General features: G+C 43.8%; 1 protein-coding gene across 2 annotated transcripts in view; it reads left to right on the top strand.

Annotated features, from left to right (window-relative positions):
- The window catches only part of LOC126299359 (uncharacterized), a 168,669-nt gene that overhangs the window by 47,344 nt on the left and 104,598 nt on the right, over positions 1–16,727 (top strand). The window contains exon 1 of one of the 2 annotated variants that reach the window (XM_049991217.1): positions 11,794–11,915. The exons of the other annotated variant lie outside the window; for it this stretch is intronic. Within the exon in view, the coding sequence (XP_049847174.1) occupies positions 11,858–11,915 (58 nt within the window). The 5' untranslated portion in view covers positions 11,794–11,857. Of the gene's footprint in view, positions 1–11,793; positions 11,916–16,727 lie in introns of those variants that run through there. 2 annotated transcript variants of the gene reach the window in all.

Raw genomic sequence — 16,727 nt, 5'->3', positions numbered from 1 at the left:
TGTCCAGGGTATTTGATTACATGTTCCACTATGGCTTCATGTGGAAACTCAGTGTCCTCGGTATACCCATGTCACACGAGGTCCTTTGGTCCTTCCTTGCTGGGAGGTTCTTCCACATGAGAGCAGACGATGAGTCATCCATAGTGCGGCAGATACGTGCAGGGGTCCTGCAGGGGTCGGTGCTTGGCCCCTTGCTGTACTCTCTCTACATTGCCGACGCACCGCGGGTGGCGTGTGTAGAATTGGCGCGCTTTACGCCGACTATAGAACGCTGTTTATCCACAGCATCAACGTCCACGCAGTGAGACGCCACCTTTAACTTGGACGCGATGCAATTGGAGCATGAACTATGAAGTGGCGACTTAAATTCAACACCGCCAAGAGCCAGGCAGTAGTCTCCAGCCAAAGGATGCTGCCGCCAGATCTGCCGCCTTACATCATGGGAGGCCACATTCCATGGGAAAGACCGTGAAATACCTTGAGGTGACCCTCGCCCAGAGGCTCACCAGGGCGCAGCATGTATGTGACGTCAGAAACAGAGCAGTGGGACGTCTCTGCATTCTGTATCCTTTGCTGCCTGAGCACCATGGTATCACACTCTACCTAACACTGGCCAGACCTGTGCTAGTGTGCGATACCGTGGTATGGGGGCTGCAAAGCGTGCGGAACTGAGCTATGAAACTCGCTCTGCACCCTACGAATCTGTATTCTACTCGTCTGCAGCGCGAAGAAACGGGCGTCTTGCTGCTGCGGAAAAGAATGCGGCAGACAGCTGGCGCCTTTTACGAGAAATCTGTTCAATCCCGCAGTCGTCTCGTCTTGGAACTGAGCCACCAACAACACCGCAGGTCAACAACACATTGCCTGCTGCAAGAATAATTTTCTCCGGAGCAGCCTGAGGACAACTCACCACCACATCACCAGAGGCCAATCTTGTTGCGAGAATAATTTTCTCCACAAGCATCTCCACATCACCTGAGGCCAATCCAGTAAGTCAGGACCTCATGAAACCACACCGTGAGGTTCAGCAGTATTAACATTTTAATGTTTAACCTGCACGCATGCCGAGGAAGGACTGCTCGCCAGATAAGCGACTAGCGACTTGGAGGTTATGGATGTGTAATGTTGAAGGTATGCGATGTTATAGGCATGGCATTGTACACTGATTTAAAAATTGTGGTAGGCGATGCAGTTGTTATTATTGAGGCTACGGAATGTATAAAATATGCATAGGTGTTATGTATGGATGACGAGACTGACAAACGTACTGAGCTGTTAAAAGATTTTTGTATAGAGAAGTACTGTTAAGTGGAGTGCACGGTCTTCAGGATTTGGAAGAAGTAACGGATTGGATCAGATGAAAATTTTATGAGTCTCAGTAACACTGTTACAGTTCCAACATGCGAATGGTTATTATATTCGTCTATTCTGAGCAATCTGTTGACTAGGTAGTTGGTAGCTTTGGTTGATTTGGGGGAGGGGACCAAACAGCGAGGTCATCTGTCCTATCGGATTAAGGAAGGATGGGCAAGGACGAGAAGCCATCGGGAAGTTCGCTGTGTCCTTTCAAACGAACCATCCCGGAATTTGCCTGAAGCAATTTAGGGAAATTACAGAAAACCTAAATCAGGATGGCCGGACACGGGTTTAAACTGTCGTCCTCCCGAAAGCGAGTCCAGTGTGCTAACCACTGCGCCACTTCGCTCGGTCGGTATCTTTCAAATGGCTGTTAGTCACAAGGTATTTTTAAGTGTTCTGTTTTTACTTCAGTATTCAGAAATCAGTAAACTTGTAGTGATAACATGTCAGCAATAAACGATCTTCTAGCAGGCGAAACTAGGATGTCTTTTTTGCTCACTCTTCCCAAGAACAGCATAATTTATTCCCTATTCTCACACGACAAAAAAAGACGTATACACGTTATCTGCGGTACTGTACTCGTTATGTTTTGTTTGTCTGCAAGCAGATGGGATTGCAACTCATAACGCGATACTACTAAATTTTAGATAATACGTCCCTGCCGGACGATGTCACTTTCAAGTAAGCCGAGCGTATCGCTAGTTTCTCCTGTCGCGTTAAGATGTTCCATCCGGCGTATTTTCTATACGTATCGGCAGATGGTGCTACAATCTCTGGTATGAGGCCATAAATGCCATTTAACGCTTGTAGACGGAGCATACCACACCCAGGCTTCGAGCCGAGATGGGACTAGGGTATCATGGATGTTACGAACCTCACCCACTCCACAAACACGCCCCAGTAGAAGTCACCCACTCCACAAACACGCCCCAGTAGAAGTATGCTTCGTCACTACTAAATAGCGAATCTATTCCACTCCGGGGCACTCCTTACAGTCTTATATCTGATTTCGGGATCTCTGTTTGATCTTACTAATCCAGGTGGAATCTTTGCGTGTTTCCAGACCTTGTCGAAGTATATATTCTCCACTTGTGATTTTTGAGCAATGTATTCGCTATTACTAACTGAAATTTATTACAGACCTCAAATGGTCTTTCTCCTCTGTTATTCCTCCTATCGACAGCAAATTCTCCCGTAACTCTGTCGTGCGTTCCTGCCACTAGTACTGTGTTCCAGTAACCCATTATTATTAGATTTCACCTCCCTTTACATGCCAGTTTCCAAGTTCAATATCGTCATACACTTTCTACGTACCCTCGTCTTCTTGTGACGTCGGCAATTATACCTGAACTATTGCTTTGGTGTTGGCTGGCTGTCGATTCTGATGAGAATAATCTTATCACTGAGCTGTTCACAGTAACTTATTCTCCGTTATATTTTCCTATTTATGACGAATCATACTCCCGATACAGAATTTCTGTTGCTGTTGGTATTGTTCTGTATTCATCTGTCCAGGAACCCTTGTCTCCTTTCTATTTCACTTAGCTGACCCCCACCATACCTAGATTGAGCCTTTGCATTTCAATTTTTAGTTCTCAGGCTTCCTTACTTCTGACATGCCAGACTCCGACTGTTGGTATATTATCCTTTCATCGATTATTCAGTTTTTCCTCATGGTCATCTCCGTCATGGCAGTCCCCTCCCAGAGTTCTGAATGAGGGACTAATGTGGAATCTTTTGCCAATGGAGAGATCATTATAACGCTTTTTTTAAATTACATGCCCCATTTGCTGTGGATGTACAGTAAGTGTCTTTAATGCAGGAGTTTCCATTGCCTTCTGCATCCTCATGTCGTTGGTCACTGCTGATTTTTCAGATTTCCGAGGCCAGTTTTCCGCCCCAAGGGCAAGAAGGTGTCCCCAACCTCTATCCGCTCCTTCGCCCTCTTTGACAAGGCCGTTGGCAGAACGAGGGTGATTTCTTACACCGGAAGTATTCCTCCGCCATTACTGATGATTTTTTCAGGTATATATAAATAGTGGCTAGGATCGAACCCTAGACCCAGGGAGCTTTAAGCACTACTCAAAGCCTCAACCCATAGATTCCCTATAAGGGGAAAAACCCAGACAGACTGGCTTCCCAAACGTAGACGGAAACGACTGAAAGAAAAAAGAAACATCGTTCCCCTAATTTACACTCTCACATTGCCATAGTCTTCCTACCTCTTCCAGTCATAGCGCTAAGTGGAATACTGATAATGGTGAGGACACACTTTTAGTTTATGCAGCGTAAAAGTAAATTAAGTACATGGTTCATTTTGCTCTCAAATTTTTGACCGAGTGGTTTTCAATCGCAATTTGCAATTGAATTGCAATTTAAGGGATTTTATGACAAAGCTGTGTGCTGTACTAAGTACTGATGGAAAAAAATACTAATATTTTTCCCCGTTGAGGGCCATTAGATTCCACCCCAAGTGGAAGTCTTTTTTTCCATCCCAAAAACGTTTCATTCTTCCCCTGGCTGCCTGCTTCCTCTTCCCTGCCCACCTATTGTTCTGTTTCTGCTCATCGCGGAAGCTCTTCAAGTTGTTGATCACTGACAATTCGAGCAGTTAGAGCTCTCTATAGTGCCTTGTTGTTTATTCCAGCTCGATAGTTTCCTCTGTGAGTTACTAATGCTGATATGGTGTCCTACTCGGAAAAGTGGCCACACTACTCTTCATGAAAAATGCCGAAAATGTTTCACTTAATAACAGTTAGTTACTTCCGTATATCACACATAATACCACAAATCAGACTGACTTCTAAATAGTTTTATATACGAAGCTATCATACAGCAATTTGTCCCTTTGAGATGATTTTGAATTATTGAATGTATATTACTTAAAGCCGTCTCTGTTCTGTTATATTTTGTATAAAACGAAAATCATATTGAATACAGTCCGTACCAGCCGCTTGGTATGGTTTCAGATACTAGGACATCAAGATTCTTAGAAAATCTGTCCGAAAATCAAAAAGACAAACATTGGATATTGTTGAGATGGCGCTGGCTACTTTAACACCCCCCCCCCCCCCCCCCTCCCCCACCAGGTAAGGAAACTGGTCACTTCGTAAGCCTTCAGAAAAATTAATATAGTTCCTATATATTATTTTTTCTTTCGCATAAAAACATTTGGCGTGATACCTTATACGGTCGCAGGTTCGAATCCTGCCTCAGGCATGGATGTGTGTGACGTCCTTACGTTAGTTAGGTTTAAGCGGTTCTAAGTTCTAGGCGACTGATGACCTCAGAAGTTAAGTCCCATATTGCTCAGAGCCATTTGAACCATCTTTTTTTATACCTTATAATATGTAACTTCAAAATGTGTAAGCGCCAAGTTTCTACCAATAACCATGGTATGGTGAAAAATGCAATTTCACTTATAGCGTCCACTTTACACCACCTTCCCCCATATAAAGAAAAAAACATACTACTGGAAATAGAGAAGTGACAGAATATTAATGACAGTCTCTGCATATAATGCTAGAAAACGTAAGTAGAGAAGCAGTTAAAGCATAATTGACAGGGTAGAAGAGCTCGGTAACTTCGAACGTGGACTAAACATTGGATGTCACCTGACACAGAGCTATCAGGGAAGGCTGCGCGAGGTAACCGCGCGGTCTCGGGTGCCTTCGCCTTGACACTGCTCGCCTGCTCGCGCGCGGCTCCGCCCCCCCCCCCCTTCCCCCCACGGAAGTTCGAGCCCTCCATCGGGCATAGGTTGTCCTTAACGTAAGCTAGTTTAAGTTAGATTAAGTAGTGTGTAAGCCTAGAGACCGATGACCTCAGCAGTTTGGTCCCACAGGAACGTACCACCAGAATCTGAGAAATTTCAACCCTTCTAAAGCTCCGCAAGTCAAGTGGAAATGAGAAAGGACAACCATAGCTAAACCCAGGCCTCATATACTGACGGACAGGCACCGTCGAGCATTGCGGACGGAGCCTATTGAAAATAGCATGAAATCAGCGGAAAGAATCACTCGTGAGTTCCCAAGTGCTATTAGCAGTCCAGCTAGCACAATGGATATTCGATCGGCTTCTCATAAGCCACACACACATTTCTGTAGTCAGTACTAAGCGACGCTTGAGACGGTGTAAAGAGCGACGCAACTGGACAGTGGATGACTGGAAACGAGTGATTTGGAGTGACGAATCAATGACGCTGTAACCTTTGGCTATACGATGGAAGGGCTTGGGTGTACCTAAAGCTTGGAGAACGTTACTCGTTGTCACATGTAAAGCCAGCAGTGAAGAACTCCCTTATTGCGCTTAAGAAGACGCTAAATGCGGAAGGATACGAACACATTTTACAGTATTGTGTACAACGTACAGCATAGAGACTGATCTGACACGATGACTGTTTCTGTCAGCATGACAATGCACATGGTCATAAAGCAACATCTATGAAGCAATGGCTTGTGGACAATAACACTCCTGTAATGGACTGTCCTGTCCAGAGTCCTGACCTGAGTCCAGTAGGTCACCTTTAGAATGATTTAGAACGTCGACTTCGCTCCAGACCCTAGTGTCCAACATTACTACATTCTCTACTTTTGGCTCTTGAGGAAGAATGGGCTGCTATTCCTTCACAGAGAGACATCTTATTCAAAGTGTTGCCAGCAGGGTTCAGGCTGCCACAAAGACGAAGGGTGGACACACACCATATTGTCTGTTAATAGGTGCCCCAATACGTTTGATCAGATAGTACATAGTTGGTTTGATAACAGCTATTTGAGAAAAATGGCGAGTAAGATGAAACTTACAAATTAATACTGCGCTGAAACGAGTCTTGAACCTTGGACCATTCCAGGACTCGGCGACCGCTCTTAATTAGAGTCCCTGTCTGGCACATAATTCTTATATGTCCTGCAGTATCAGTACAACGCACATACAGGCTCATGCTGTGTAAAAACCATTCACCAACAGTGCATTGTTCCTGTGAGATCAAAATAATACATTCTTGTGTAAGTCTCTTTCTCGTGTAGCTAATCAGAGTTATTCTTGCTTCAATTTTTTTAGCTGTTATAGAATAGCATCGTGTTAGTAGTAGCCATAAATGATGAGATCTTCTAATCACTGGAAGCTAGATGGATTGTTTCTGGGAAGATTTCTACATCTGCACTATTATTGACAATCTGCATGCACAGTGCAGCTTTTACACAGTTTTACGGGCCGATTATACAAAATTTCAGGGCTGATGGTGAAGGGAAACTGTATCAATCTATGATCGGAATCCCCCTCCCAGAAACAATTGACTGCAAAGGTATAAGCAAAACTGAGAAATTTTCAGTTATATCTTTGTTCTACTCATGATGATAAAAATGCCAGTAGACACATTTTTATAATAATTTTATTCGCACGCACAAGTTGCTACATTCATAGCGATTCAAAGCTGTATCCCACAGCTCCCATGCAGGCTTGACAAAATAGCACAAAGTTCTGTCGTATCCGTTCGAACAACCGCGGTGAGTTGCAACAGTGCCATTGTTGGTGAATATTCTTCCCGCCCGATTCTCTGTAGTCTCATCACGTCTTTCTCACACAAAACAGTTCATATCACCCACTCGAAGAAATCAAGTCAGATTACCTGAACATTAATGCGCGGACAGTGTAGCGTGGAAGTCAGTCGCGAGCGTAAACATGCGAGAGCTCCGATCGCCCGAACCGGGAAGGGGCAGCGGTGCGAGGGAACAAGCCCCGCATCCGGCTCGCAGGGCTGGCAGCCTACGTCCGTGTTCCGTGCTCCTGCAAAACAGAAGTGACACATTGTCCCACGGACCACCGATCCCTTCTGGTGTTGTGACTATCGTGCTCGAACGCCATGATGGACCAGGATTAGTCTGTTCACTTATTTCAAAATAAGAAATGAAAACAAATAGCGACAGCGACGCACATGCCACGGATCCATGGTTAGGTTTTGGGGGAAGAGGAAGGGTCAAAGTATCTTACATACTCCCCCCCCCCCTTTCGTCTGATCCAATGTATAATTTAGTCTCACTCAGACTTTTAAAGTACCACAGTTGTCTAGGATTTAATAATAGCAACAAATATGTGAAACTTTTATTAGAATAATAATTTGTTTACGTTAATGCAATAAATCACTTTAGCATAACTTACAAGAATTGTTGTTTTTTAATTGAATTGTGTTTTATTCATCTCATGACGTACATTTGCAATCCATTTGTTTTACGTACAGGAGACATGTCAAAAATTTATAAAACAGTTACAATGATTTTTACATTAATGCATAATAGCACTATAATAAACAATAACACTATAAGGATATTTCTTGGAATGTGTAACACATTGTATCCAGCTTAAATTTCCAGTTTGTCCTACATGAATTCATCCACTGAGTAATAACATTTGTGTCAGTGCCTCTTATAGCTTTCTTTTAAGTGGGTGGGGAGCATAAAATTTGCTTTGTTTCTAGTATCATGTGAATGGACAAATAATTCATGTCTAGTGTACAAAAATATTATAATCTCATATATGTATAAGGATGACAGAGTTAATATTTTTAAATTTTCTAAATAATGGTCGACATGTTTCTTTGTGATTTGCAGTGCACATATTTCGAATAATTTTTTTCTGTATTTTTAGTATCCGCACTATGTTTGTCGAGTTACCTCAAAAAACAATACCATACCTAATAATGGATTCGAAGTAGCTTGTATATGCTACTTTTCGTGTCTCCATGTCAGCTGCAGTTGATAATATTTGCGTTGCAAATGCAAAGCTGCTCAGTTTGTTTGCCAGATATTCAATGTGTGCCTGTCAGCTCAAATTTTTATCTACATTTAAACCTAAGAATTTGACTGAGTCAACTTCTTCTATACCTTGGTTGATGTGCACATTCTTAATCTGCTCACATTTTGACTGTTTGGTTTCGAACTGCATCACGTGAATCTTAGATATGTTTACATTCAGCCCATTTAGCTGAAACCAAGTTTCTGATCACAGATTTGGGATTTTTTTCCGAATCCTGATCTTCGTCGCACGGTCAGAGGCGTCTTGTCACGGTCCGGGTGGCTGCCACCGTCGGAAGTTCGAGTCCTCCCTCGGGCAAGGATGTCTGTGTTGTCCTTAGCGTAAGTTAGTTTAAGTTACATAAAGTAGTGCGTAAGAAAAATATCGAAAAGTTGTTGATCGATTTACTTCAGATTTTTGCATATTTCTCTAACGAACATTCAGACGGACGTGGGTTATATAAACTCTAAGGGGGGAGGGAGGGGGGACGACGCACCACGAAGGCATTACTCGAATGGGACGGAAATCGGTAGTTGTGATTTATATGAACAAACAAACAAAGGATTACGATTTCAGAAGAATTGGATGATTTACTCAAGAAAAAGAACTTCGCAAATTGAGCAAGTCAGTAATGTGTTGGTCCACCTCTGGCCCTTATGGAAGTAGTTATTCATCTTGACATTGATTGAAACAGTTGTTGGATGTCCTCCTGAGGGATATCATGCCAAATGCTGCCACATTGGCGCGTTAGTCGTCACAATCCCGAGATGGTTGGATAATGCTCCAAACGTCCTTAGTTGGGGAGAGAACTGATGAACTTGCCGGCCAAGGTAGGATTTGTCAACCTCGAAGACAACCAGTAGAAACTTCCGCCGTGTGCGAGCGGGTATTATCTTGCTGAAATGTAAGTCCAGGATGGCTTGCCATAAAGGGCAACAAAACGGGGAATAGAATATCGTCGACTTACTGCTTTGCTGCAATGGTGCTGCGGATGACAACCAAAGAGGTCTTGGTATGAGAAGAAATGCCACCGCAGACCATCACTCCTGGTTGTCGGGCTGTGTGGCTTACAACAGTCGGGTTGATATCCCACCACTGTCCGGGGCGCCTGCAAAGACGTCTTCGCTGGTGATCGGGACTCAGTTCGAAGCGTAACTCGTCACTGAAGTCAGTTCTACACCAATCAAGGAGATTCCAGGCCGAAGACATGTCTGGAGACGCCTCGGACAGCAGTGGGATACTAGTCTATCATTCGCCGTACGGCCCGACAACCAGGAGCGACGGTCGAGGGTGCCATTTCTTTTCATAGCAGACCCTTTGGTTGCTCAATTTGTGAAGCTCTTTCTCTTGAATAAACCAATCAGTTTTTTTGGAATCGTGATCCTTCGTTTATCTGTTCTCGTACATCACATCTGCCGATTTCCGTCCCATTCGAATAATTCCTTCGTGGTGCGTGGTTTTTTGTCTTAAAGTGTATTTTCAATATATATAGTACATAAAAATATATGTAATATATAAAGGGAAGACATACTTACCAAAAATATCGAAAAGTTCTTTACCGAATTACTTCAGATTATTAGACAATACTCTAATGAACTCTCGGACGGCCGCGACTAAATATATTTCTTAATATGTAGCAAATAAAAGCGGAGTACACAATGAATTTGGCAATGGCCACCGTGAAGTTGCTTGCTTGGGTTGAAGTTGTCGTAGTTCAAGCGGGGTGAGGAACAAACCATTAATTTTTAATTCTGATTTATCCATGAAAGGCGACGTCTCTTCTCTATATAAATCTCTTAGTTGCTAAAAATCCTGTAGTATTGGATGATAGTTGCTTTCCACGTAGAACAGTATGTGTTGTATACACTGCGCTTCTTCGGCATAGAACATTGAAAACAAAGAAACGCACTGTCTGTGCTAATAAAGCGTAAGCTCTAAATAACCATTATCCTTGTATCACTGGTGTTCGTACCGTTGAAAAAATAAAAAGATGTTAAAAAATCACTGAAAAATTTGACTAGCGTTTCATCTTCCAATCCTTAAGTCTATCATTTTTACTAGCGCCAATGGCGTGTAGTTGTTCCTGCCCTTGACAAGAATGATGGCAGAGGTTTAGTCACATTAAATTAAGGCATAAGTATTGTAGAAAAAGTTATTACGAAAAATTAAAAACCGTCCTTAATATTAAATCAAATTGTTCAAATGGATCTGAGTACTATGGGACTTAACATCTGAGGTCATCAGTCCCCTAGAACTTAGAACTACTTAAACCTAACTAACCTAAGGACATCACACACATCCATGCCCGAGGCAGGATTCGAACCTGCGCGGTTCCAGACTGAAGCGCCTAGAACTGCTCGGCCACAGCGGCCGGCAATATTAAATCAGTTCTGACTATCGTAGTAACATCCCGTTGGGTATTAAGCTAGGGCGTTGTGTAGAATTAGACAGGACCGGCTTGCACAAGGACTCTTTAGGACAGCGAAACGGTTTTTGTCACCCTGAAGAATACTGTTGCAAGTACGAGGTGAATTCAAGTTCTAAGGTCTTCGATGTTTTTTCTCCGGACTGGAAAGAGATAGAAACATGCGCATTGTTTTAAAATGAGGCCGCATTCATTGTCAATACGTCCCAGAGATTGCAGCACCGTACGGCAGATGGAATGAGAACTGTTTTAAATACTTAAAATGACGACGTTTTCCTTAATTGAACAGCGTGCAATCATTCGTTTTCTGAATTTGCGTGGTGTGAAACCAATTGAAATTCATCGACAGTTGAACGAGACATGTGGTGATGGAGTTATGGATGTGTCGAAAGTGCGTTCGTGGGTGCAACAGTTTAATGAAGGCAGAACATCGTGTGACAACAAACCGAAACAACCTCGGGCTCGCACAAGCCGGTATGACGACATGATCGAGAAAGTGGAGAGAATTGTTTTGGGGGATCGCCGAATGACTGTTGAACAGATCGCCTCCAGAGTTGGCATTTCTGTGCGTTCTGTGCACACAATCCTGCATGACGACCTGAAAATGCGAAAAGTCTCATCCAGGTGGGTGCCACGAATGCTGACAGAAGACCACATGGCTGCCCGTGTGGCATGTTGCCAAGCAATGTTGCCGTGCAGTGACAGCATGAATGGGGCTTTCTTTTCGCCGATTGTGACAATGGATGAGACGTGGATGCCATTTTTCAATCCAGAAAAAAAGCGCCAGTCAGCTCAATGGAAGCACACAGATTCACCGCCACCAAAAAAATTTCGGGTAACCGCCAGTGCTGAAAAAATGGTAGTGTCCATGTTCTGGGACAGCGAGAGCGTAATCCTTACCCATTGCGTTCCAAAGGGCACTACGGTAACAGGTGCATCCTACGAAAATGTTTTGAAGAACAAATTCCTTCCTGCACTGCAACAAAAACGTCCGGGAAGGGCTGCGCGTGTGCTGTTTCACCAACACAACGCACCCGCACATCGAGCTAACGTTACGCAACAGTTTCTTCGTGATAACAACTTTGAAGTGATTCCTTATGCTCCCTACTCACCTGACCTCACTCCTAGTGACTTTTGGCTTTTTCCAGCAATGAAAGACACTCTCCGTGGCCGCACATTCACCAGCCGTGCTGCTATTGCCTCAGCGATTTTCCAGTGGTCAAAACAGACTCCTAAAGAAGCCTTCGCCGCTGCCATGGAATCATGGCGTCAGCGTTGTGAAAAATGTGTACGTCTGCAGGGCGATTACATCGAGAAGTAACGCCAGTTTCATCGATTTCAGGTGAGTAGTTAATTAGAAAAAAAAATCGGAGGCCTTAGAACTTGAATGCACCTCGTAGATCGAAACGTCGGCGTTTATCCTTTACTTCCTGTTTAGTTGTACAGAATGGCGATGCCTAATGCCCAGACAAACGCCGTCCGAACAGGCCTTGAAGGCCCAAAGATACCGATCGGCCATCGCGTCATCCTCAGCTCTTAGGCGTCATCGGATGCGGATACGGAGGGGCAGCACACCGCTCTCCCGGCCGTTCTCAGTTTTCGTGATCGGCTAATGCCCAAAAATATTTTGATCAGATTGGAAATGATCGCGGAAGCCTACACACTCATTTGAAATTCGTGCAGCTTCGTAATTTAGACCTCTCACTGCGCTGACCGTGTTTCACATTCGAATATTTCATTCATTTGACCTCTTCCGCCGTCCCCATTGTTTCATTTTTTTTTTTGTATTTTATTTGTGTGTAAAATTCATTCGCTTTTATTTTTGAGTGATTATGCAGTCGACATTTTAATATTTTAGAGGTACTCTTACGGTGAAAAAGTCAATTAGTCATAAGGACAGGAGTGACAAACCTGATAAGTTCTTGAAATGCTTTGAACTGTTTTTAATCATTTCTTGGTGGAACATTACATTCTTGCTGGATCTGTTATACACAATACACATGTCTACTTACAGAGTTGGGGTGTAATTGGACCTAAATTTCGTCTTTTTACGGATCAAGCCAGCGAGGTGACAATGGGTTCGTCTGTGGGAAGAATCCCTTGCGGTATTCCGTGACTCTCCCACACAACTCACGGTAAATGCTGTGGTGATTCCTTTGAAGAGTGCGTCGCCGGTTTCTTTCTCTACACGCGCTTGTGCTCAATCTGTTCTTGGGACGTTAAACCCATAGCTTCCTTCTTCAACGAACGCTGGCCGATAGCGAAGTTTTCCAATGAATTCTTCAAATCGATTTAATTCGTTAGTCAGGTAAAATCAAAGTTATCTTTGTGAATTTATTACATTTCTAAATACACAGACAGGAAACTTGTCACTGTATACTTTGTACCTAGAAGAAGCAAAGAGAACCGCATACTGCAAATAGTGTATGGGACCACTGTTTCCTTCATTTCTATGAACATGTTGTCAAATATCCCGTCGTAAAGATCTTTCCTTAAAAGCGCACGTTCATGTGCCTCTCTACATTTCCATTTAGCATGACTGTCTTCAGAGCTGTAAAATTTTCGCTGTTCCTTCGTAGTCTAGTATTGCTTTCTTCGTTTATTGAACTTCCTTTGTACAAAACATTAAGTAACACACGTGCAGACAAGGAGGTGGCTCAGTTCTAGTCCGAAAAGTCTCCCGGGAAAATGGGTACAGCCACGGACATGTGTCACAGGCTATATCTAGTGTGACACGCAAGAAACACACCAACAGAGAAGAGAACACCACCGAAGATGAAAGCAAGAAACTTGTGTTTTTGCCTTTCTGTGGCACAGTGTCGGGAAAGATTAGCCGGCTCCTGAAGATATATAACATTTCATTGGTGTTCAGGCCCCCAGCAAAAATTCGGCAGCTTATGAGGCCTGTGAAGGACGATCTAGGGCTTAGAACGCCTGGAGTGTACAAGATAACAGGTCAGTGTGGCTGTTACCACGTAGGCCAAACAGTACGCACTGTGGAGCAAGCCGGACGGAACACGAGAGGTGATTACGCCTACGCTATCCAGAAAAATCAGCCGTGGCAGAACACACCTCAGAAAATGAACACCGAATTCTATTCGACGAAACATCTGCCGTTATGAGGACGAAGGGATTTTGGGATAGCGTCATAAAAGAAGCTATTGGAATAAAAACCTCTGAAAACACCATCAACAAGGACGGCGGTTTGCAGCTCAGCACAGCCTGGGACCCGGCCATCGTGAGGTTAATACGAGCGCGACGGACGCGGGATGAAAACATTACCATATACGGCGAGGAACAGAGCACTAGTGGCGTCACAGCGAGCAGTGCGGCTATATAACGACGCGGCCACGGCGACCCAGCAGTCACTCTTACCACTTGACAATGACTGGCGAGAGCTCGGTCGAAAACTCGTGGGATTTTAACCACTTGACGCGGCTGAGAGCCCGAGAAAATTTTACTAAGTCTCAGGTGTGTCGCAATAACCCTCATAATCCTCAAGAAATGCAGCAAAACATTTCAGATGAGACTGCAGCAATTCCAGCAGTCCAGCTTCGAACCGCCTTCGGCAACTTGCTGACCAGGTTGAAATGGCTCTGGGCACTATGGCACTTAACATCTGAGGTCATCAGTCCCCTAGAACTTAGAACTACTTAAACCTAACTAACCTAAAGACATCACACACATCCATGCCCGAGGCAGGATTGGAGCCTGCGACCGTAGCGTTCGCGCGGTTCTAGACTGAAGCTCCTAGAACCGCTCGGCCATACCGGCCGGCTGCTGACCAGGGCCCAGAAAGAAATGAATGGTAGCCACTATCAACATCTGCTATAGTCAAGTTAGTACTATTTCCTTTCCTCTGCTGTGGAACTATGTTCTCCGGGTCACTTTTATTTGCCCCTCCCTATAGCGGCAGTGTCACCCAACAGGCTATAGAGCATCATAACGCAATTTTTCATCAGTTGGTGGGTAGAGTGTGCGCAAGTATCGGAGTTCTCGGCTACACCCTATTACTTCGTAGTCTGGAGGAAGGTCTATTCTGCAGACGATATGTTTTCGCTGGGATTTTTGCAGATATTTGGACGACTCTCTAGAGGCGTATTTTGTATCACTGTGTTACTAATGAAGTGTCGTTGGTTGGAGGCTCCGGAATTTCACTGTAATGTCACATAATCTAGTACTATAGTGTGGTATTTCTTATACAATATCTTTGGTTAGAAATGGGTAGTGCTTATAGCATTTTCTACGACGTCATCAACATGACGTCACTGTGTCTGTCAATGTGTTCCTTTCTAACACTATGACGTCTCATACTAGTAATGGAGTGATCTTATTCGGTCACATATTACGCTGCGATTGCCTGAGAGCATCATGACGTAGACACGACGTTGGGAACAGTCTTTCATAACTGGGCGTAAAATTGTGGGAAAATCCTGTAAAAATACGTGAAATTGAGGGAAACGTTTGAAAATACGTAAAAATGAGAGTATATTTGTATCAGGCTGGGTGTGGTGCCACGAAATATAGTTATTAACAAATAGACCTAGGGTGACGTAATTTGTAGGTGGTATGTAGACACAGCCTGCTCCAGAGTACACCGAATTATAAAACTGGGCAAACTACGAAAAGTATGTAAAAATATGTAAAAATTTGTATACTTACATATCTACCTGGGTGTTGCTCATCTGGTGCCTCGTAATATTGTTATTAACAAATAGAATTCAGATGGCATAATTTGTTACTAACAAGTAGATCTCGAGTGACGTAATTTTTTACGAACAAATAAATACATCCTAAACCTCTTCCGGAGGTATCCAGCTCCAGAGTGGCTCCAGTTATAAAATACGAAAATGTGGAATTATGAGAGCACTTACATATCTGGCTGGATGTGCTCTTTGCTGGTGTCATGTAATATTGTTATTAACTCATAGACGTATCCTCTCCCTGTGCTGTCCAGACCTATAGTAACCCCTCCCTAAATGTCCCACTTATAAAAGCTGAAGGTGTGGAGGAGATGCATGATCGTCATTGGTCCAGTGGGGAGGGAGGAGAAGATGGGGAGGAGGGGAGGGTCTGGTGATTCCCCTGGATGACTTAGATCACTCCCTGGTGGCTGTCTGGGAGAGAGGGAGTGGGGGCACCAAGGAGCCCAAGTATGTAATCTGAGTCTGGATGCGTAACACGATACCAGATATGACACGATAGATATCTTGTTTCTTATGCTCACTGGTATCCTACTTACAGACCATATTGGCCATCTTGGACCATACTGGCGCATTAGTTGAAGTGCGCCCCGTCACACATCTGCTGCAGTCTCCAGTACTGGGCAAGGTAAAGTAGGTCAAGGATGAAATTTTAGCCCAATTACCTGGGGACTTGATCGTAAAGTCTAAATTTCAGATACATTTCTACTAACCAGAGCAATATTTCTAACTGTAACCAGTGTCGGTTCGTAACTGCAATCACAGTTTTGTCGCAAACCGCTTGTTTGCGGACTCATGTTTACTGGAACGTTTTTGCTTGTGTATCATATGCTTGCACTTACGAGTCAGTCTTCGCTATTAATTTTGACCCACCCTGTGTATTCAGCAACAATTGTTTTGCTATAATGCTTATAAATGAATGAATGAATAAATAAATGAATGAATAAATAAATAAATAAATAATAAAACTCGTGTGGCACACAGCTTGGTGGAAATATTTTCACCTGACGCATTTCAGTGCAGTCGCCTGGAATCAAACGCAGGTCCACCTCGTGAAAAGCTCGAATACTACCACTGAACTATGGAGGGTGAGTAGTACATCAACGACACGAGTCAGATGCTTGCTATTGCATGTTATTAACCTCAATGTATCTTGAGTAGTAAATTGCAACTGCTCATCAGAACAAAATCCGAGCACTTCGCCAGTGCTGAGGAGTAAACTGTTTGTGGACAGAATGACGGGTCCTAGCCAGCTTTGGCACCTACCTCCTCTTCCCCACTGCAGCGCCGGGAATGACATCCCCACAATCTGGCTGCGACATATGAGTTCGGATGCAGTGTGGAACTGGTCTCCTAGGGCGCTCTTGTTCCATGCTGACACATTATTCTGCGTCCGTCTGTCCAGCTCTTTTTTGAAATTAATCTGTGTTTTTACTGTATTCACAACAACA

This window comes from Schistocerca gregaria, chromosome X (genome assembly GCF_023897955.1).
Source record: "Schistocerca gregaria isolate iqSchGreg1 chromosome X, iqSchGreg1.2, whole genome shotgun sequence".
NCBI lineage: Eukaryota > Metazoa > Arthropoda > Insecta > Orthoptera > Acrididae > Schistocerca > Schistocerca gregaria.
Note: the sequence above shows the minus strand (reverse complement) of the source record. Positions and strands in the feature narration are given on the sequence as shown.